Raw genomic sequence first — 23,122 nt, 5'->3', positions numbered from 1 at the left:
GCCCAACCTGACTTTCCTGTCTGGAACTATCTCCAGGAGCTTCCAGATGGAGCTCAGAACATGAGACGTGAGGACTTCCAGTGTTCTACGAAGACATATGTGGCAGTCCCAGGCAAGGGGCAGAGCTGGGAGGCTGGAGCAAGAAAACACAAAGCCTCCCACCAGCTCCCTACAGGCCAGTGAGCCAGCATCAACGAGCAAGCCCTGACAGCAGGTGCTGTACAAGGAGCACCAGATGTGGGGTCTAGAGCTCCCCCCTTACAGCACCCCCTCTGGATTCAAGTGGCGTGCCCTTGGCAGGTCAAGTTCCCTTTCTGAGCTTCAATTTCTCTATCCGTAAGATGAGAATAATTACAAAAGGCCCCTGGCTGGTTATGAGGCTTAATCTGCAGCCCAATACAAATGTCCACTGCTACCCTGTTCTCAGAGGGGTCAAGGGGATATATACAGGAAAGCTGGAGGGCCGCCAGGCACCTTCCCGCAGGGCCCCCGTGGAAATCCCAAAAACCACAATAGTAGAGCAAAAGGAAACTTCAGACTTCCCAGACCAACTCCTTAATCTTAGGAGGGCAAAGGAGAGACATGGGAAGGGAACAGAGCTGACCCAAAGGCCTAGAGCCAGTCAGGAGGAAGCCCCACCCCCACCCCCACTCCCACCCCATCTCTGCCCCAGGCCCAGGACTCTGAGCATGCAAACCAGGCAGACAGCAGGAAGGCGTGCTTTTAGAGGCTGGGAGAACAGCAGCAGCAAGAATGGAGCAGATGGAAGCAAACTGGGAGAGCCATGTCCTAGGACCACTCAGGACAGGCTCAAGCAGCCCTGAGGCCTAGCCATGCCAAAGCTGCAACAGACTGCGGGTCACAATCACCACCTCAAGTCATCAAAACATTAAGCCACCACACCCTCTACTAAAGAAGACAAGAGTATGCATGACACATTTTGGAAAGCTTTCAGTCCAACATCATTAAAACACAAGTTTTGGTGCTTAAAGGGATAAAGTTCAGCTACCAGGAAATCTTCCTCAACCCAGCAGCTCAGTGTGTTACCATCTACTCAGAAAGCCTCCCAGGGCACAGGGAAGTCCAACAGCCAAGGTTTTACCCAGGTTGAGCAAGAAGCGATCTGAAACCACATGGGTTCCACAAATTTTTATTTCGCTCACTCTCATGTTCCTTCCAGTGGCTACCAGTAAATATGGCGGGTTCCCAGACTTTCCCAGCCCATGGTGCCACCAGCCCTGACGCCCTCTGGGGAATTTCCACCTAACACAGTTGACATTCGTTCAGCCTGCAGAACCATACCACGGCCCCTAAGGAGACCAAGGTGACAAGTGTTTTCGCTTCTCCTGGCTCTGTTGGGTCAAGAGGCCAGGTATTCATTAAGCCCCCTCCAGGCTCTACAACACCCATCAGAAAGGGGTTAACTGAAAAGGGTCGCCCTACAAATAAGACATGGGGCAACCCTGTTTTTCAAAACAGGGAGGGATAGGCCCATGCGAGTGAACTGTACCTCTCCCAGCTCCTGAAAAGCTGGAGGAGATAAAGATGAACACCCACCTCATGAAGCAGGCCCCTTTGAGGCGGTTTCAACTAACAGAGCCAGTTGGCCTGGTTCCCTTCCTGACTTACAACCAAGGCAAGCAGGGCAAGTAGCAACATGCACAGCCCAGAAGCAAAGGGAAGACCATGTGGTCCAGCCACCTTCCTTTCTGTAACTTGCCTGGCCTGTACCAGTAGGGCCCACTCTGGCAGTCTCTCAGGCCCTCAGGCAGGGGAGGGGGGATGCCAGAGAAGTATCAGGGGAGACCAATGGGAAGGCCGTGCCAGGAGAAAGCAACAAAGCCCATTAATTAAGTCACCCAGCTCCATCCCAGAATCCCAGCTCTAGAACTATCTAGAAATGTGCCTCAAAATAATTTGTAAGAACTTAAGCAGCCCTAGGAGGCTCAGCAAAACTGACCTAGTAGAAGAGAAGCTCTAGCCCTGCTGATAACCATTCTGGGCTAGCAGACAGCATACTTTTCTCTGAAAGATTCTGACCCACATACTGGAGGGGGCCTCACAGAACACTGGGTGGGGCTGAGACAGCACAGAGCCCTGCTTGCTAATGCCTATGCGAAAATCCAGGGAGAAGGCCAAGTAAAAGCTCCAGTTGCCCCATTCCCAGAAAGACCTCAGGTTCACATGCCCCCCCCAATCTCTGAAGGAGAAGATGCCCAGGAAGATGCCCTGACCCACCCTCCTCCTGTCTATGGACTCCTCCACACTCATCCCTCAGGAAGTCTCTGCCTTCCCCTCACTCTGCCTTTAAGAGAGCTTCAAGATCTCCGTGTGTCCCTCACGGCCTGCTCTGGGGCCTGGGCTGACTCCCAGCTCCGCCACTTGCTGGCGGTCCTGCCAACCTCAGCATGCTCACCCGTAAACTGAGGACACCACCTAGCAGGTGGCCATTACAAGGATTACTGAAATCACTCACACAGCCCAGCTATGTGCGCTCAGTGAACGGCAGTCGCCACCGTGTCTTATAAAGAGAAGCTGGCAGGGTCCTCTGAAACCCAGCTTTAAAAAATGCTAGAGGCCGGGGCGCCTGGGTGGCTCAGTCATTGGGCGTCTGCCTTCGGCTCAGGTCGTGATCCCAGGGTCCTGGGATCGAGCCCTGCATCGGGCTCCCTGCTCGGCGGGAAGCCTGCTTCTCCCTCTCCCACTCCCCCTGCTTGTGTTCCTGCTCTCGCTGTGTCTCTCTCTGTCAAATAAATAAAAATCTTAAAAAAAAAAAAAATGCTAGAGGCCGACGTCAGTCCAACCCAACAGAGGGGCAGGGCAGCCACAGGCCCTGGACAGGCCCACATGTCCAGTGACCGGTCACCCTCTCAGAAACCATCCCCCATCCCGGCTAACATTCAGAAGCCCAACGCCTTCAATAACGCAGCCCAATGAGTCCCCTCGTCAGCAACAGGTCTCCGGGCACCCCAGGAACACCCCCCACTGGCCACTCCACGGCTCCCCTGTTTGGTGCCCTCCGGGGTCCAGGTGGGGCCCATTTCACCATCCTCCTCCAGGCGCAGAGAGCTCTACAAGACACTGGGCTGATCGCACCAGCGTGGAAGCCACCTATTGCCACCCGCCACACACAGCCCTCCTCAACCGTTAAGCACCCAAACTGGGCTCAGGGCGTTCCCCTGGCCAAGTGGGAGCGGACTGAACTTTCTGCCTCTGTGTCTTCAGTGCCCGGCACAGAGAAGTCAATGACGCATCCTCAGGTACACAGCAGAGCTATGTGGTACGCAGGAGCAGCTCAAAGGCCTTTACCTGCTCTACAGAGAGCCTGACTCTTCTGAGTGAACGAAGGCACTGCTGTTTCGAACCCACGAGGCAACTACCAGCACTCAGGTACCGGAGGTCAGGTAGGCTCCATGCAAGGCAAGGCTGTGCAAGGCCGGCACCTGGGCACCAGATGCCACAGCAGGAACAGCCAAGGAGGCAGGGCCCAGGCCTGCAGGTATTTGGGCGTGGCTTCCCAGCTAAATAAGAGCAGAAACCCAAGCCTGCTGACACGGCGCACGGGTGGACAAACGGACCCTCAATAACATGAGATACCTGGCTGCACTGGCAGTGGACAATCCTGGGGGCTGGTGCTGCGGTCCCAGGTGGGAGAGGCTGGAGTGGTAGAGGGGCTGGTTCCCCAGGGAGGGTGGCACCCCACCCCAGGGGTTGGTGGTGTTCAGCCTGGGTGCAGACCTAGCCCCAGAGAGCGAGGGCTTGTTGTACGGGGCAAAGGCCTGGTGGGCCCCAAAGACAATGGCGGTCCTGTGGGGGGGCTGGGGGACAGGGTACGCGGGGAGGTTGGTCATGGAGTGGCGGTAGCGGCCTGACACTGGGCCAGTTCCACCGCCATTGAGGCACTGATGGCAAGAGCAGGCGACTCCCGTGTGGCCCGGTGGAGCAATGATGGAGGTCACTGGGTACGGGGGTCCTGCTTGGCGCCGCACGCTGCGGCAGAAGCTCGAAGTCTTGTTGGTCTGTGTGTGGGTGGCATAGTTGACGGTATAGTTGTACCCCAGGGGAGCCAAGTCCACAAGTTGGCTGCCCCTGGCCACCTGCTGCTCCAGGAAGTCACAAACACTGGCTTCATAAGCCGTCCAGGAACCATCGTCACTCAGCCATTCCCAGACGATGCCCCGGCCGGGGGCTGAGTGCTGGGGGAACAGGTGTCTCCGCACAGCCCGCATGGTACCTGTTCAAAAAGGAGGCAGACACAGAAATGGTGAATCTGCTAGTCCCCCAAAACAGAAGGAGCTTAAAAATTCTCTTTCTACAACCAAAATAAATCAACATGGTCACAGTGTGCATAGGGTCATGCTGCAATTTGACCTTCAGACTGGCACCAGTTATGCTTTCCAAATTTTGGGTAGAAAGGGCAGAAAGCTCCCTCTAGGTAAAAAAACTAGGTGGGGGTGGGGGTGGGGCGCCTGGGTGGCTCAGTTGGTTGAGCATCTGCCTTCAGCTCAGGTCAGGATCTCAGGGTCCTGGGATCGAGCCCGGAGTTGGGCTCCCTGCTCAGTGGGGTTTCTGCTTCTCCCTCTCCCTCTGCCTCTCCCCCCCAGCTCATGTTCACTCAAGCGTGTGCTCTCTCAAATAAATAAAATCTAAAAAAAAAAAAAAAGACAGAAACTGGGCCCACAGGGATCTAGTGGGAGAGGGGGACCGATGCTCCTATGCTGGGAACTTGGGTCAAAGAACAGGTGTGGCTCAGACTCCAGGCTTTTTCAAAATATTTCTAGTGATGAAAAATATGTAGCCCCACTTAAAAAAAAAAAAACTGAAAAAAATATGAAGAAAATTAAACCGTCCATAATCCAACGATCAAGACCTACCACACAGCTTCTATCGCCATGCATTTCCTCCCATCTGGTCTCCTACGCACATACACTTGGGGAGCTGACGATCACACTGAAAACTTTTTGGGCTGTTCTCCCGTATGAGGGAGTATTTCTTATGTTTCTTAAACTTTATAAAACTCATTATTCATGGTTACATAAGTCCCTTACATGGATGTACCATTCCCTTTGACCTCTCAAGGGACAACCCTGTGGTTAGCTTATATTCTTAATAAGCCGAACCTGAAGATTATAGAGAAAAAGAAGAAAATGAATTTGGGCCATGTTTCCAATAGCACTTGCCAAAAGATGATCACCGCAATTCGCTTCTGCTGGTCTCCTGACCTCCACCCTTGCCTCTCTTGGCAGCCAGAGGGATGCTCTTCACCTCCAAATCAGATTACAGCACTCCTCTGCCCACATCCTCCCACCGCTCCCCCTTTCAGAATAAAAGCCAATGTCCCTTCAAGGGACAACCTGCTCCTCCCTCGGGTCTGTCTTCGTTCCTTCCTGGTGACCTGGCCACCTGAGTTCAAACTTCGATCTCTCCCAACACCTTACGGTCCCATTGCCTGATTAACACTCACTGCGACCTAATGCAATACACAGTTTCCACATTATGTATCTTGTTTGCTGCCTTGCTCAGCGGACTGCTAACATCAGGAAGGCAGGGACTTCCCTCTGCATCCAACTGATTGGAAGCCTTAGCCCTCACACACCCAAGAACCCTGCCGTAGGGATCAGAGTAGCATTTCTCAGTCCCAGCACCAGTGACATCCTGGGCCCAGAATTCTTTGGCACGGGGGCCAGTCCTATGCATTTTTGCAGCATCCCTGGCCTCTACTGACCAGAGCCAGTGGCTCCCTGCCCCATGTTTGTGACCATCAAAAATGTCTCCAAACACTGTCAAATGTCCTGGGGGGGAAAAAACACCTCCAGTTGAGAACCCCTGGGTTAGAGGGACAAGGCACAGCTCCAGGAGGAAGTTGGTGGTTCCATTCTCAGTAATACTGATCAAAACACACAAAACCCACACATGAGCACGTGGGAGAGTGCAGTAACCTGTGTAACCAGGTCAAATAGACATGCGCAGTGGAGGCAGGACGCATCACCAGGCCCTCGTTACTAGCACACTACCTCCATGCTGGCCTGTCCGCAAGACCCTCCAACCTCTTCAGGTGGAAGCAGGCATTTTGGGTTTGGGAAACAAGGGGCAAGGGGCTGGGAGGGCCCCTGCACTGTGCTCTCAAGACACTCCCTCGTACTGAGAGGTACATCTCACACTGTGGTACCCGTACGACTCACAGCACCTGCCTCCCAACTGAGCGCGTTTCAGGGACAGGACGAAGCCCTGAGAGTCACTGCTATATATAACCCCAACGTGGGCGCTCTGACACGTACGAGAGGCAGGAAGTGTCTTACCAGTGTCCTGGCGGAACTGGGTCCAGCTGGGGAGGTCAATGATGTAAGGGGCCAGCGAGGGGTCAGCTTGGCCTAAGGGGATGCTATGGGCCAGGCTCCCCACCCCGAAGCGCTGGCCTTTCTGCTGGACGAACTGCTGCTCGATGTAGCTGCAGACGGTGGCACTGTAGGGGTGCCAGGTGCCCAGCCCGTCCTGCCATTCCCACACAGCCACCGCCACAGGGCTGGTGTACACCTGCGCCACGGAAGGGCTTGGGGCCATGGCCATCTTCCCCAGGACTCCCTCTGCTTTCCCAAACAGTTTCAGACCACTCTGGGCTGGAGTCTCGGGGTCATTGCCCAGTGCTTCCAGAAGACCTGTAAATAGGACAAACAGTTACCAACACAGAAAGCGTCCCCAAGAGTCAGCCTCAGAGGGGAAAAAATTTCTACTTTTCCACAATTACCTTTTCCCCCTAATACCTTAAGAGCATTGTGAGTCTAATACCTGATCCTGTCTCTTTGCTCAGGCAGCCAGGAAGAATTCAGTCAATCAAGCATCCTACCTGCCTCTGCGAATGTTCACGGAGATTCAGCGGAGTCCTGGGTGCTAATTGCCGGCCCAGCTTCTTTTTACCAATCATCTCCCTGTGACCTAACTACTGAGCATATCCTTTTACCCTGTGTTTTCATGAATAAGCCCAAATCCCTCGTGCACTGAGGCTGTGGTGACCCCTCACTTACACTATGTGGTGGAGACTCTACTGTTTCCAAAGCGGATTTGTTTGTGAGACACCTGCTATGCTACAGATGGGAAAAACCTGTGTCTCAGAAAGGACTGGGGAGGGGGAGGGCTCAAGGACACCCAGAGGGTCAACGGCAGAGCTGGGACTCAAAGCACAATCCTAGCTCCGCCCAGGTCTCCAGGCTGCTTCAGGAGGCATCACTAGCCACCAAGGGTACCCTAGATAAACATTAAAATCTCACAGATGCTGAAGCCCGGCCTCTCTGCACCCCAGTGTGGACCTCGCTGACCACTGGTCAGGCCCAGAGGGTTTGCATCCATCTCCTGAGACGTTCCTCTCCCGGCCACCCCAGCCCATCCTCCTCCCTTGTCAACTCTACTCAGCCTTGAGGCCCAGGCTGCGTGGTTCAGGGAGGCTTTCCCTGGCTGCCCATCATGTGAGCTTCTCCCTTGCAGCACTGACCAGAACTCTGATGCCTATAGACACGTATGGGTAGGATGACGTTCCAGATCTTACTGCCCCTCCAGACAGCACCAAGCTGGGCGTTTGCCTTTTCCACAGTCATATTGCCAGCCCCAGCAGAGGCCTTGTCCTAAGTGTTCTATACATATTAGTTCAAAACACAGCTGCATGGGAAGTAGCCCGCAGCTGTTTGGAGAAGAGCACTACACTGTGAAGGCACTGTACCGTGTCAGGCCCCCAGAGTACCAGAGGAACAGGACCAATTTAGTGACAAACGCCAAATATACTTGTCTCATGTATGCCTAACAGACCCACAGGCGGTACTTCCACTTTATGACAAGGCTCAAAAGAGGTCAAGGTCTTATTGAAGGGCACATAAATACTGCTAAGTGACAGCAGGGAGCAAATCCAGATCAACCCAGTGCTAATGCCCATTTCCTGGACAGGAAAGCTCAGCCCGACTCTACCTTGGGCTCCACTTTCAGGCCCCGCTGAGAAAGGAGGGAGGAGAGAGGAAACTCCATCCCGAGTCCTGAGCACCCTCAACTGTTAGAGCACATCCCCCAGGGCCCAGGGTTCCCAGTCACACCGTCTGCTCTGATTCCTACACAAACCCCTCAGGTACAGACACTGAACTGTCTCCCCATTTTGCAGATGAGGAAACCGAGGCCCAGAGAGTGGCGGTGACTTGCTTACACAGCTGGTAATAAGGCTCCTGTCCCTGGGACAGCACTGCACCACCAAGGTTTCGAGAAGACTCAACACCTGCCCCACAAGGCAGGCAGATCTGGACCAGTGCATGAAAATAAACAGGCATGGGCTTACTCTACCCACTGTATCATCTTGACGAAAGTACCTGAGCTCTCCAAGTTTGCTTTCTCCCACCTGAAAATGATGATACTAACGTCTGTTCTCAGTGCTTTTCACTGGTGTTCCGATAGCTCTGTACAGAGCACCCAGCACAGCACCAGGCACACAGCAGATAGCCGCAAGCCTGTCCTCCTTCCCTTTCCCTGCTCTGCCCCACCCCCTGCCACGCCAAGACCTCCATCCCCACCCTTCAAGTCTGGGGGAGGAGCGGTGGCCCAGGGCGGCACTGAGCTACACACACAGCATGAGAACGCGGGCCATGGATGAGTCAGGCCTGCGGGAACTCAGAGCACACCTGCGGGTGCCGGGGCTGTCCATGAGCTGCTCACTGCTCCAACAAAAGCACACATCCCACTCTGAAGGATCAGACCTCGGATGCCCTTGGGCTGGCTGGCTTATTAGCTCAGTGACTGCAATTAGAAGTCTCTGTAACCACATCCAGGTACAAATCACAGGACTGGTTTCAGAGCCAATTAATCCTGAGCTCAGACTTTTCTCTTGGCACCTCCTGGCAGGCATCACTCATCTCTCAGGCAGCGGAGGCCGCCCGGATATCAGCACACGCGGTATGTTCCAGCATGTCTGCACATCCCCAGATGAACCAACTCGCAGAACTCTGCCAAACAGCCTGAGAGATATGGGCTAGAACTGCAGCTGAGGTTCTTCATGAAAGCATTCGGCCTCCACACACCAAGGGTCCACCCTCATCCAGGCACTGTTGGGGTACTGGAGACCCAGAGAGGAAGACGACATGGCACACAGCCGCTGTCCCCCGTCATACCATGCGGCCTCCTCCTTAGGTCCAGCCACAACCAATTCTAGCAAGTGCCAGAACGTTCAAAGCCATTGCCTACTGCCTCCTACCTGTTGATCCTGCTGCTACATGTGTCCACCCAAGCGAACGTGCCCATCTTTCCAGACTCAGCCACAGCACCCTCCTCTCCTGAGCCCTCTGACCCACACCCTCACCAGAAAAGCACTGACTCCAGCCCCCAGGGCGTCGAACACAAAAGACTGCGTTTATTGGTTTCAGTGTCTATCTCCCGACTGGAACAGGAACTCCCTGAGGGCAGAGCTGGGGGAGCTGACCCAAAGCTGGGGCTTCAGCTCTTCAAATGCCTAATATCCCAGAGGGTCTCAAACACCAGCAGACAAAAGAGAGGAGAACCTCCTGCTCCCAGGGCCTGGGGCACATTTGAAGCCAGACCCAGAAACACCCACTGGTGTTTCACTTGAACATGGCAATTACTCGCACACAAGGGCCGTGTCAAGGAGCCTGTTTTCTGCAACCACCTCAGCCATCATGAAGCTGTAGTTCAAAAACCTAATTTGTTTTGGCTCTTAATGGCAGGGGATATTGAGGGTGTTCTTAATTATGAAAATAATAATTACTATAATTGGCCATGGAAAAAAAGCCTCAATCTGGAACTAAACACCTACAATAAGGGAATTCTTAAAGAAGTTACAGGATATCCTAATGATGGAATACAAGTCCTGAAAGATGTTTACAAAAGGCCTATAGATCTATGATAATGCTCATGACAAACACAAAATACAGGATACGGAACAGCACCCGCTCCGTTGTTAGGCAGGACGGTGTGTCATTTACTGGTCACCTACTGTGGGGCGCTCTGGTCCTTCAGGCTCTCTCAACCCTCAAATGCCCTTGAAGGTAGGCACTGTCCCCCCATTTTATAGGGGAGAGAACTGAGGCCAAAAGAAATTAAGAACTGGGGCCTGGCTGGTTCAGTCAGAAGAGTGTGTGACACCTGATCTCAGTGTCGTGAGTTCAACCCCACACTGGGTGTAGAGATTACTAAAAATAAATAAACTTAAAAAAATTTTAAAAAAAGGCTAAGGGCACCTGGGTGGCTCAGTCGGTTAAGCATCTGCCTTCGGGCACACCGCGGACAGGCACCAAGCGTGTCCTGATTCCAGGGTCCTGGGATCGAGGCCTGCATCGGGCTCCCTGCTCAGCAGGAAACCCGCTCTCCCTCTCCCTCTGCTGCTCCGCCTGCTTGTACACTCACTCTTGCTCACTCACGCTCTCTGTCAAATAATAAATAAAAATCTTTAAAAAAATATATTAAAAATGTAAAAAGTCTGGAAGGAAGGGGAAAAAAAGGCTGCAAGGAACAACTCTGAAATGTTAACAGGAGTGATGGAGTTATGGTTTTGTTTTGTTTACCTCTTTCTGTACCTGCAAATGTTCCACAATGGTCATACTACTTCTTAGGATGAGTCCAAAGTTACTTTTTAAAAAATACCAACAACTTCGACCATGAGAAAAACCTTCCTGCTTTCCTTCGCATTCTCTTGCAGGATTTACCTGCAAATCCTGCCCACGGCGCTGCGCTGTGAGGCACAGAGGATTGCTGCTGTCCTACCAGGGAGGCATTTCACACAAAAGAAAAAAGTTACATGTGTCCCAGAGTCTTTCTATCCGCAGAGGATTTAGAAGAGCTTTAGAACAAGATCTGAGCTGGCACAAGAATCTGAGTGAAAATCATCCTGCCTAACTGTGGGCCTCCGGGTGCGGGAACCACAGAAGCGGATCCCACGACGATTGCAGCCTCTGGGAGGAGGTCCTGGAGTGTGGTTTCTAAGGCGGTGCTCAGACTGAGTGATCGTCACCTTGCCAACATGTGAGGACCCCGTTTCACCCCTCCAAAGCCGACCGAAATAAGTACTGGCTTCGTGTATGCCTGGGCTCAGCAGTTCACCCTTCGGTCCACGCAGGGACAGGGACCGGCCCCCACCCTCCATTGTCCCGAGGGGAGATGGAGACAGTGGTCAGAAGGCGCGCGCGCGCGCACACACACACACACACACACACACACACACACACACACACGCAAGTACGCTCCTCCCTCGTGACTTTGGAACAATCACCATCCCTTCTGTAGGCTCTACCACTCAGGCAGTCAGATGGGTTTTCCGGCCCCTGATGATTACCAGAACCTATTTGCAAATGGGATCACAGGCTGCTCACTGGTATGTAAAACGCAGGAACGTACTCTTTCTGACAAAGAAATGGCCTCCATGCCAACTTCTCCAGAAGCCCAGGATGCTGTTCTGCAGAGTACAAGAGTTCTGAGGAGCATGGATGGGAACCCAGCGAGCCCAGGCCTATTTCTCAAGCCAGCTCTCCTTTGGGGCCTTTCCAAGAAGCTCAGCCTGAAACTCCACGCCCACCAGCTGACATGAGGAGCGTGACCTTCCAAGACCTTGGGACAGCACAGCCAGCCACCCTGGCCCTGGCAGGAAGCCTTCCCACAGACCCGGGAAAGGCCAATCCTGCACACAAATATGGCAAAGAAATGTCCTACCTGACTAGAAATGTTGTTTTTACTGCAAATTTAAAACAATGGAACATTATTTTTTTGCCTATCAAAATAGTTTAAAAAATAAAATAAAAAACAAAATAAAGCTTAATTTCAATACTTGGTGCTGGCAGGAGTACACAGAGTCCTCCTACCCCTGGGAAGGATAAACTCTTTCCAGAAAAATGTGGTAATATGTATGGAGTGGTTTAGAAATGTTTACTTGCTTTGACCTAATAATCTACCTAAGGAGATAGACATAAAGATATCTGTCATAGCACTATTTTGACCAGGTAAGAGAAGCATAGAGGAAACTCAATAGAAACCTACAGAAGTGTTCACACCAGCTGCCTTTCGACTAGAGAAACCGTAGGAGGCCTCTGGTTCGACCTCCTTACCTACCTGAACTCTTCACATTTTCTAAAGTGAGAAAGTATTATTTCCGTTATCAGCAACACATCTCTTTAAAATGCCCAGCACTTTTAAAAGACCATAAACATAAACCAAACCACCACTGTCACTTAGCATCATTACTTTAAATGGCTGCTAACTACCCCAGTGTGGTTTCGCAAACAACAGACCTCCTCAAAGTACCATGGCACCTCTTTGCCAAGATACATCCCCATCTCTGAGTCCCAAGAAAAGGCATAAAACAGACCATCCATGCGCCTGAACTACTGCAATAGGCAGGCACTGCAAAAGGGGTTTTTGTCTCGAAAAACGGATGGCTCAAGCTGGTGCCACCCAGTACTTACCAGGTTTCTGAGAGATGGAAGGACACTCATACATGATCTGTCCCCTACACATGGGGCTGCTGGAAGGGAAGGGACAACTCCTCCTCTAGTGGGTGCCCGCCTGAGCCCTCCAGGGGCAGGTCAGAGCAGAACCTTCCAAACAGGGCTCAGTAAGCCACAGGGTGGGGCACCTGGGTGGCTCAGTTGGTTAAGCGTCCAACTCTTGATTTCAGCTCTGATCATGATCTCAGGGTCATGAGATCGTGCCCCACCTCAGGCTCTGTGCTGAAGTGGGGGGGTGGGGGGGCCTGCTTGGGATTCTCTCTCTCCCTCGGCCCCTCCCCCTGCTCATGCTCATGCTTGAGCTCTCAATAAATAGCCAGCAAGCCACAGGGTGGCCAAGGGGCAGGCCCTAGCAATCTTCGATTCCCTGTAAGCAACCTCTTCCACCAGCACCAAGAACCGCTATACTGCTCCTTCTCTGCCAGAAGCAACCGTGCCCTGGTCCCCAGGCCTCCCCAGGGGGGTCAAAATGGGGGAGCAGTGGAAGCAGTAACAGCGATGGCCACCAACCAAGGGCTTATAAGGCACCACGCACTGAGCACCTTCCACAGGTTCTTAAATGTTTAAGCCTCACGGTCCTGGGCGCGGGTCTTCGCTTGACTTTACAGATGAGGACAGGAGGCAAAAGAAGATAAGCAACCTGCCCAAGAATCCACAGGTTTTTTTTTTTTTTAAGATTTTATTTATTTATTTGACAGAGAGAGATATTGCCAGAGAGGGACCACAAGCAGGGGGAGAGGGAGAAGCAGGCTCCCGGCCGAGCAGGGAGCCTGATGCGGGCCTCGATCCCAGGACCCTGGGATCATGACCTGAGCCGAAGGCAGACGCTTAACGACTGGGCCACCCAGGCGCCCCAAAAATCCACAGGTCTAAGGAAACCCAAATCTGTTTCCAGAGTACAAGACAGAAGGAGTATGCTGATGCTGGACACATCAGCCTGCCGGATAGGATTTTCCTGGCCAACACAGTTTTTATGTTTTTGTTTTTGTTTTTTAACTGAGCTGTTGTTTAAAAATTGGAATATTCACCATTAAAAAAAAAAAATCCAGATTTCCAGCTTCTGGAAAGCAGAAAAATTGGCAACATTTGCAGCGCTGACCAAGATTCATTAACCATCCAGCAACAACTAGTTGAACCACTGTGGTGGCTGGGACACACTCGTCAGGTTACCACAGTTACCAGACTCCCCCGGCAGGAGTCAGCAAACTTTTCCTCTAAGGGGCCAAAAGAGCACATATTTTAGGCTTTGCAGAACAGAGGGTGTCTGCAGCATCTACGCAACTCTGCCACAGATAGTGTGAAAACAGCCACAGACGACGTGCAAACTAACTGGAGTGGTTAGTCTACAGCTCCCCCAACACCCATCACCATGCTCCCACCATCCTGGAAATACTTCTCTGTGAGAAATACTTCTCTGAATCCATTTCTCTTTCAAAACGTAGGGAAGTGCCTCTGCCCTCGGCAGATACCCACAGGCAGAAGTGGCCACTTCTAATAATCAATGTCCACATAACATCTAAGTGAAATTATCTACCCGGCCTTCCACTAGGGCACAGGCTCCTTAAAGGCAAGGACTGAGGTCAGGTAAAGATGTTTTAAACAAGACATAGAACACTGACTATAAAAAACAACATCAACAACAAACAACAACAAAAAACAAAATTTCACTATGTTAAAATTAAGAATCGTTCAACAAAAGATGTCTTATTTAGAGTACAAGCTAGAAGAAAATATTCACAATATGAACAAAGGATCAAAATCAAGAATCTAGGGCGCCTGGGTGGCTCAGTTGGTTAAGCAGCTGCCTTCAGCTCAGGTCATGATGCCAGGGTCCTGGGATCGAGTCCCACATCAGGTTCCCTGCTCAGCGGGGAGCCTGCTTCTCCCTCTCTCTCTCTGCCTGCCTCTCTGCCTACTTGTGCTCTCTAACTCTGTCAAATAAACAAATAAAATCTTTAAAAAAAAATCAAGACTCTATACGGGGCGCCTGGGTGGCTCAGTCGTTGAGCGTCTGCCTTCGGCTCGGGTCATGATCCCAGGGTCCTGGGATCGAGCCCCGCATCGGGCTCCCTGCTCAGTGGGAAGCCTACTTCTCCCTCTCTCTCTGCCCCTGCTTGTGTTCCCTCTCTCGATGTCTCTCTCTAATAAATAAAATATTAAAAAAAAAAAAATCAAGGGGCGCCTGGGTGGCTCAGTCGTTGGGCGTCTGCCTTCGGCTCAGGTCATGGTCCCGGGGTCCTGGGATCGAGCCCCGCATCGGGCTCCCTGCTCGGCGGGAAGCCTGCTTCTCCCTCTCCCACTCCCCCCCTTCTTGTGTTCCCTCTCTCGCTGTGTCTCTCTCTGTCAAATAAATAAACAAAATCTTTAAAAAAAAAAAATCAAGAATCTATAAAGAACTCTTACAATCAGTAAATAATAAAACGTTGGCAAAAATCATGAACAAGTATTTCACAGGAAACATGCCAACGAGCTTATGAAGAGATATTCAATGTCAGGGCTCAGGAACACGGAAATCACGATCCCAATGATCCCATTTTACACCCATTCAATTGGCAAAAATAAGGTCTGCCTATAGTGAGTGATGGCAAGAATGTGGAGCAGCTAAGTCCCATACACCGGTACAACCACTTCAGAAAACAGTCTGGCTATACCTATGAAAGTGGCACCTTTATTTACCCTATAACCCAGCAAAATATCACCCCTAAGTTCATACCCAAGAAAACCTCTTGCACACGTACTACCGATGTGTATGGAAATGTCCAGAGCAGCACATTTGCAACGGCAGAAATCTGGAAACAACTAAGTGCCCATCAGTGGAAGATTAGATGCATGAACTGTGGTGTGTTCACTCCACGGATTATTCAGCAGTGAAAACAAATGAACCAGATGACATGCAGTAATATGGATAAATCTTAGCAATATTTTTTTTAGTTTCCTTAGAAACACAGAGGTACAATAAAAATACATGAAAGTGAGGGGATAACGGTTATCTCAGGATGGGGAGAAAGATCAAATGATTACACGTATACTTTCCTTTCAAGCTTTTGTTTTGGGTGACCGGAATGCAGGAGCTTACGACATTCATTAAAAAACACTTAGGCAATAAATAAAAGCAAGCCACACACGAATGGTGATGAGTGTGTATTAACCTAGCTCTGTGTTTACCGAGGTAAACATTAAAACAAACACATCTTACCCCAAGCGCCAAGCACCAAGCACTAGCCCTGGCACATGGTTTCTGTGGGGCCCATGGCCCCATTCCTTTTGGTCTCTTCGGCACCTTCCATATGTTTGTATCCAGACTCACCTTCCTTCCTAATTCTGCTTCCCCCGTGGATTCCCTGGCCCCAGGCACTTAGGAGAAAAACCTGGGTTTCTAGCTCCTCACCACCTTCCCCCCACAGCGACACAGCTGCCATGGCTCACTTTCTCCTCCCTCCTCACCTCCTCAGACCGGCTGCCAGCATCCGCTTGGGACCTTTGTGCCCCTCTCACTCTGGTAAGTATTCTCTTCCAACTGGCTTCTCCAACTCTGTTTCTCCTGGTCCACCCGAAAGGCACATGCAAGATTGAGCCTTCCAAAGTATACTTCCCGAATACATTTCAAGTTCCTTGGGTTGACATTGAAAACCCATCACAATCTGGTCCCTCCCTATCAACAGAATTTGCCAGTGCACTTGCCTTCAATACCTTCTTTTCCTCGGGGCGCCTGGGTGGCTCAGTCAGTTAAGTGGCTGCCTTCGGCTCGGGTCATGATCCTGGGACCCTGGGATCGAGCCCCACATTGGGCTCCCTGCTGGGTGGGGAGCCTGCTTCTCTCTCTCCCTCTGCCTGCCTCTCTGCCTACTTGTGCTCTCTCTCTGTCTGTCAAATAAATAAATAAAATCTTATCTATATGTAAAAAAAAAAAAAAACCCTTCTTTTCCTCTTCCCCTTCCCCAGCCCATACGTAAGAGTTTAAGTGACAACTGCTCCCCCCATATACATCCAGTTTTCCCACCTCCATGCAGAATCCCACCCACCTCGCCACACATCCTCACCTTACCCATACTTTCAAGACCCAGTTTAAACAGCACCTCCGGGGCGCCTGGGTGGCTCAGTCGTTAAGCGTCTGCCTTCGGCTCAGGTCATGCCCTGCATCGGGCTCTCTGCTCTGCAGGAAGCCTGCTTCTCCCTCTCCCACTCCCCCTGCTTGTGTTCCCTCTCTCGCTGTGTCTCTCTCTGTCAAATAAATAAATGAAATCTTTAAAAAAAAAATAAAAAGAATAAACAGCACCTCCATGATGCCTCAAGGTGCCCAACCGAAAGAAAACACCCTCTTGGCAACTTCCATAGCCCTTGTCTGCCCTTTACAGTTCTCTATGTCCATTCTATCTCTTTAAGGAGGCCCTGAGCAAACTGGGGGCAACAATCTCATGTCTAACCGCTCCCCCCCCATCAGAAACTGGCGTGGTGTAAGGGAACAGTCACAAAGAGCATAATCCTGTCTAATCCATCCCATACTTCCAGCCACTGTGCTCGTTTAAAACGCCCTCCTGGAATTCTTCTGCTAAAATCCTGCTCCCTAGAGCCTTGGCATGGCCCACAAAACCCTCCAAACTCAGCCCTCTGCCTACCTCACCAGCCTCCTCTACCCCACACCCATCCCTTGCTGCCCCGATCACACAGAGCTACTTACAGTGGCCCAGACGCAGCAGGTAACTTCTGGACTCTGCAGATGCCAACTCCTCTGCCCGGCTTCTCCCCTCCTTTTCAAGTCCTACCCCTTCACAACTCACCTTAGTTATCTTCTTCCAGAAGCTTGCTGACCCTCCCTCCGTCCCCTTCCTGCACAAACAGGGTTGGGGGGCAAGGGGCTGGGACTCTGCCCTGCGATTCCTCCCGCCTCAACACACAGCACACCGACAATGCCTTGCCACTATCTATGGTTTGTCTGTCTGTTCCACCAAATGATAAGCTCCCAGGTGACAGAGCTCTTGTTGCTCATCAGGGTGCCCCACCACTGAGCACGGGGCTTGACACAAAGAAGGCACCCAGTTTTGTTCGTGCAACAAAAGAAATAAAAATTCCCAGTTCAGATGCTCAAATCATGAGTTGTGTCCTTCACCGCGTAAAGCATGCCTTAAGTGGAAACCATGTGAAAAGCATCCTCTAAGACTGGTTAAACAGGAGAAGCCCTTGGCAAGAAAGCACTTGACTTTATTTGAGACAGTTGGCAATCAACAATCGACTTCCAAGGCTGACTTTCATTCCGGAGACCTTAAATTCCACCCTCCCCAGTCTCCACCTCCGCTACTGAAAACCAGGTCCAGAAGGCAGCAATGAGAAGTCCCTGCAGCTCTTACCTTTTCTCTGGAGAGCTGGCACAAACTGTCCCTTCTTGACGGAGACACTAGATCCTTAGGAGGAATGACTTGTTTGAGTTCCCATCTTGATATAAAATGCAAACAACAAAAACGGAGCAAATCGGAAAGCCTTGCTGACTCAGCAACGCAAATTCCAGGGCACCTTCGCCAACAAGGAAAAAGATGATCAGGTTTTAAATGGAAAAACGGCAGTCAGTGAAAACGAATGCGCAGATGTTGGGTCTGTGCGCTGTGGCTGGGGACTGGAAATCACCAGATTTATTTTCCAACAGCCTGGGCAGGGCAGAAGGTACAACAGTCTCCCTCTACCCGCTCAATAATCAAGGGGATGGTGGGGGAAAAAAAACACACACCTCAGCTCTTTCATGGAAAGGCCTAACCGAATTTCATAAGCCACTCTGCAGTGTAAATAACCACGGAAATTAGCACACCAGAGAGGGTAAAAGTTTGGCCAAGGTCACACAGCGAATGAACAAGAGACCTAGCTATAGTTACCCGGATGGTAAAGCCTGATTTTGGCTACCAGAAAGTCCACCTTATAGAACTCTAGAAGAGTTAGGATGGCAGGCAGAAATATTCTGAGTTAATTCTTAACGTACAAGCGCCTGTGCACACACTATTTCCATTGTTACTGGCACGTAGAGAAGTGGAACCAGGCTGGCTTGAGGGGGAGGGGGGTACGAAAGGACAGCTTCAGAAAAGAGCGTCTTCTAAATCCTCTTCAACATACATTATGCACCCCTCAAAAGTAACCCAGGGCCCCAGGAAACAGGAGTTTCCTGGAGGGCGACCCCTACTTGAGGCGAAGGAAGCAGAGTCAGGGGACAAACTCCAAGTACAGCCCCGGGCTCCAGCTAGTCGTCCACCTGAAGGCAGAGCCCAGCCGAATCCACACCCCGAACCACGGAGCCCGGTGGCAATATCCCCACCGCCTCGTCCGGGTCCTGCGGGAAGGGGTACCCTCCTCGCGACAGCCCCAAACTCCCAGGGTCTGCGCCCCTCCCCCTGCTAGCCCTTCGGCTTCCACCGGCGTTCACGCTCGCACCCAGTCCTGTCCCAAGCTGCCAGCGCGTCCCATTTCCCCAACTCCCGCCTGCGGCTGCCCCAGCCCGACGGCCAGTCCTCCCAATCCCCCTGGACCTCACCCCGGGGCTCTTCCCCGGCCCGGCCCAGCCCTCCCTGACTCCCTCGCCCGCCCCCTTCCGGTCCCAGCTTGGCTCGGTCTCCCCCGCGTCCCCGGGACCCCAGCCCTGGCGACAGACAGGTGGCCTGCCCGCCCCTCTCACCGAAGCTGAGGAAGGCGAGGGGATAGGCTGAGGGCACCGCCGCGCTCGGGCTACAGCTCCGGTTCGGCCTGGGCACCGCTCCGACTGAAGCTCCGACTCTGAGGAGATAACCAGAGTGAAACTCCGCGTCGCAGCTTCCTAGCACTCCGGTGCGCATGCCCGGGACGCGGGGCCTTCTGGGAAATGTAGTTCCGTGGGTTGGGGGCGGGGCGGGACCCAATCCGACACGCACCTGTTCAGGTGTATCAATTCTTCCTTCTTAGTCCGCTCACTCACTGACTGACTTCTTCATTTACTTACTGACTCGTTTTAGATCGTGTTTACCCATACATATGTGGTGCCAGGCCCTGTGCTGGGTACTGGGGATTAAAACGTGAGTCAGAAACTTGGTTTCTCTCCTGGGAGAGCTTCATATCTACTTGGGGAGACAGACACTTAAACACGTAATTACAGTACAGTGGGATAAATGTGAGTTTAAGCACAGGACTTGGAGCACAGAGGGTGTGGTTAATTTGGGGGTGGTGTCAGGGAGACATCACAAAGGGGTCGGACGCCTGAGTTGGATTTTAAAGCACACACAGGGGTTTGCCAGATGGAGTACAGGGAAGCTTTTGCAAAGGAAGAGAGATGTGAAAGTGCCTGATGCATTCAGGAAGCAGTGAAACTTTCCCTGTGGCCAGGGCAGGAGGGTACACGGAGGGGCTGAGGACAGAGAAAATAGATTAGGGTGGAGAGCAGGCTGGGTAAGATTATGATTGTCTTTAAATGCCCATGCAAGGAATTTAGGCAATGGGAGCCAGTAGAAAGATTCAAGCAGGGGAATGACAGTCAGCATTGCACTTTAGAAGGATACCCTGTGTGGCAGGTGGAGGATAGGTTTAAAGGACAGAGAAAGGAGTGGGGAGACCAGTTTGGAGGCTGTTGCTTGTAGTCCAGATAGAAGGCCTGAACCAGGTTGGTGACTATCCTTTTGGGATCACAGACCTCCTTTACAGAGCTAAAGAAAGCTATTCCCAAAATACGCTCAGATGGAAATGTTCACACACGTGTACATGCAGGTCACATATGCAATCTTGCACACAGTTTCACAGGGTTCGGAGTTCTCTGAATCTGGGACTCTAGTTGAGTATCTTTACATAATCTAACGTCACTCATACTTCATCAGGGATTTAAGAAAGAGACACCTCCCGCTTCCCCCCATCATTCAGTTCAAAACTTTATTTTATAGAAAAGGAAGCTGAGGTCCAGAGAGGGAGACTAATCAACCCAAAGTTGATGAAGCAGGGGAAGGAGTGCCTGTGGTGGGCCCTCTTCTGGGACCCTAGGCCAGGACTCTTCATGACCTAGAACCTGACTTAGAGGATATAGGCCTTGAGTCTGGAGAGGCACCAAAGTTAGGTTCTCCCAATGATGCCAGCCCTCTTTCTAGAACTGAAGGCTGACTTTCTAAGCTGTGATTTACACTAGGTAACTGCAGGGGCTACAGATTAGGATGGAGACATTTCCTTTCTTCTCTCAGAATCTCAGTATGCTTAGCCAAAACCACCTACAACAACCTAGTATGTGCCAAGCACTTGACATGCATCACCTCACAGTAGATCCCCTCAATGAGGTAGGTGATAACATCATCCCCATTTTTTTTTAAGTAGGCTCCACGCCCAACGTGGGGCTTGAACTCACAACCTTGAGATCAGGAGTCGTATGCTGTACTGAAAGAGCCAGCCAGGTGCCCCCTCATTATCCTCATTTTAAAGATGGGGACACTGAGACAGTTCAAGCGATGCGTCTAAGGTCACGCAGCGGGGACCTGGCAGAGCTGGTCTTTAAATCAAGGTGGTGTCTAACTCCAGCCTTGAGCAGCCCCATCTGACTGGCCTTGCTGGGGAGTGGTGGGAGCGGGGAGGGTAGTGCAGATAAAACGGTCTGAAGCATTAGAAAAGCCTTTCAACCCTCAAAAGGTGTTCTCTTAAGTGCTTCCTTTTTCCTCAGTGAAATGCTTGAGTGATTTTGTCCCTAAAACTCCACTGCACTCACACACACACCTACAGGCTCAAACAGAACAATGGTGGCAGGCTGGGCTAGAAAGGTTCTGGAACCTAGGCTCTGCAAAGGGTAGGGCATCTAAACTCGGAAAGCGGAAGGAGCTGGAGCTCTGAGGGAGGCCTGACGGGGCTGCCCAGGTTGGGGGCCAGTGTGGGAGCCAGGGGGAAGGCCAGGGTGGAGAAGTTTCACAGAGGCAGGAAGTAGGACACAGCCTGGAAGTCTGGGTGCATGGAGCGCCTTCCCATGAGGCAGAAGACACTAGAAAGGGGGGAGGAGGGGATTTCAGTCAACAAGTTGAGTGTGAGGTAGGGAGGCGAGCAAATCCAGACATCTGGGTAGAGATAGGGATTTGGGAGTCACAGGCAATGAGATTGAGATGACCTGGAAAGACCACAGAACATAAGAAAAGGGGAGTCCAGGGCTAAGGAACACTGACTTTTGAAGAACAGAGGAGATAGAAGTGTCTGGAAAGGAGGCCGGACTGGGGGACCCCGGGGCGAGCATGGTGGCAGAGAATCAAGAGGAGTGTCCGATGAAGGTGGCGCTCAGTGGTGACAGACACTTCCTAGAGGTCTGCTGGGAGGGGTGCCTATCCCAGAACCCAGGGCCCCTGCCTCCCAGTTCCGGGCTCTCTCATCTTGCAGTCTTCAGGAAATGCCCCAAACTTCCAACTTCGCTACAGGGAGTCCCCTGGTGACCGAAGTGGTTTCCATAGAGAAGCAGGGGCTCAAGCACATAGATGCACATAGATGCCTGTGGTTGTGAAGGTGGTGCAGTCTGGGAGTGCAGACCGCTCTTCCAAGAACAACCTTTGTGTTCCACACATCCAGGCATGGGGTGGAAGAGGGTAAACCCACATGTGTGGAATGAGGCTCCTTACATAAGGTTGCCCGTGGCTGTATGTGCCTGGAAGGACACTGGCCAACACAGTAACATCTGACGAGCAGGATAGCAGGTGATTTTCACTTTCTTTGTACTCTTCTTGCATCATTTGAGTGTGTCCCAATGAATAGTTTCCTTTTTTATAACCTGAAAAGAAAGACTATTTTTATTTGGGAAAAATAAAGAGTTTTGTCATGAAAAGAAGAGAAATAGGGCAGCAGCAAGAGAGAGAAGGGGGGGTGCATGGACTTTAAATTTTTAGGCAGGAGAGAATGAGTGTGGTGTGCTCTGAGGCTGCAGCAGGATGCCCCTGAGGGAGCTGAAGGGAGGGAAAGAGGATCGGCCACTTGCAAACTGAACTTTAAACCAATGTATGGGGATGCCTGGGTGGCTCAGTCGTTAAGCGTCTGCCTTCGGCTCAGGTCACGATCCCAGGGTCCTGGGATCGAGCCCCGCATCGGGCTCCCTGCTCGGAGGGAAGCCTGCTTCTCCCTCTCCCACTCCCCCTGCTTGTGTCCCCTCTGTCTCTGTCGAATAAACAAAATCTTTTAAAAAAAATAATAAACCAATGTATGTGACAAAGAATCAGAAGCATCCGCCCAGCAGAAGGGAGCTGGTTAAATGACCTCGGCACACTAGTAGGAAGAAAGAGGAAGATTCACAGGAGCTAATGGAACGGTGGCCAAGATCTATCGTTAAGTAAAAAAAGGAACTAGCACGGGGGCACCTGGGTGGCTCAGTCGTTAAGCGTCTGCATTCGGCTCAGGTCATGATCCCAGGGTCCTGGGATCGAGCCCCGCATCGGGCTCCCTGCTCCGCGGGAAGCCTGCTTCTCCCTCTCCCCCTCCCCCTGGTTGTGTTCCCTCTCTCGCTGTGTCTTTCTCAAAATCTTTGAGGGGGGGGGGAAGGAACTTGCAGAGCATAGAGAACTTGCGCCTCTTTGTGTTGTTGGTTTGAAAAATGTGAGAATGCCCCCCACACACACACACAGTAGGGCAGGTTAGGTATGCCCAGCACGAAGTGCTCTTAGGAGTGAAAGGAACTGTCACATTCCTGGCATTGGCCCTCT

At 51.7% G+C, this 23,122-nt stretch overlaps 1 protein-coding gene across 9 annotated transcripts in view; it reads right to left on the bottom strand.

Annotated features, from left to right (window-relative positions):
* The window catches only part of DTX2 (deltex E3 ubiquitin ligase 2), a 35,472-nt gene extending 15,898 nt beyond the window's left edge, over positions 1-19,574 (bottom strand). For 2 of the 9 annotated variants that reach the window (XM_027611472.1, XM_027611480.1), the window contains exons 1-4: positions 19,129-19,267; positions 17,822-17,984; positions 6,300-6,656; positions 3,598-4,234 (exon numbers count right to left, since the gene is read on the bottom strand). In XM_027611472.1, the coding sequence (XP_027467273.1) occupies positions 3,598-4,234; positions 6,300-6,567 (905 nt within the window). In that variant the 5' untranslated portion in view covers positions 6,568-6,656; positions 17,822-17,984; positions 19,129-19,267. Of the gene's footprint in view, positions 1-3,597; positions 4,235-6,299; positions 6,657-17,821; positions 17,985-18,195; positions 18,988-19,128; positions 19,268-19,360 lie in introns of those variants that run through there. The other 7 variants (XM_027611473.2, XM_027611479.2, XM_027611477.1 and 4 more) reach the window with 7 other exon arrangements.
* Positions 19,575-23,122: the final 3,548 nt, after the last annotated feature.

The sequence above is a fragment of the Zalophus californianus genome, chromosome 10 (assembly GCF_009762305.2).
Source record: "Zalophus californianus isolate mZalCal1 chromosome 10, mZalCal1.pri.v2, whole genome shotgun sequence".
NCBI classification, from domain to species: Eukaryota; Metazoa; Chordata; class Mammalia; order Carnivora; family Otariidae; genus Zalophus; species Zalophus californianus.
This window is presented reverse-complemented; position numbering and strand designations above follow the sequence as displayed.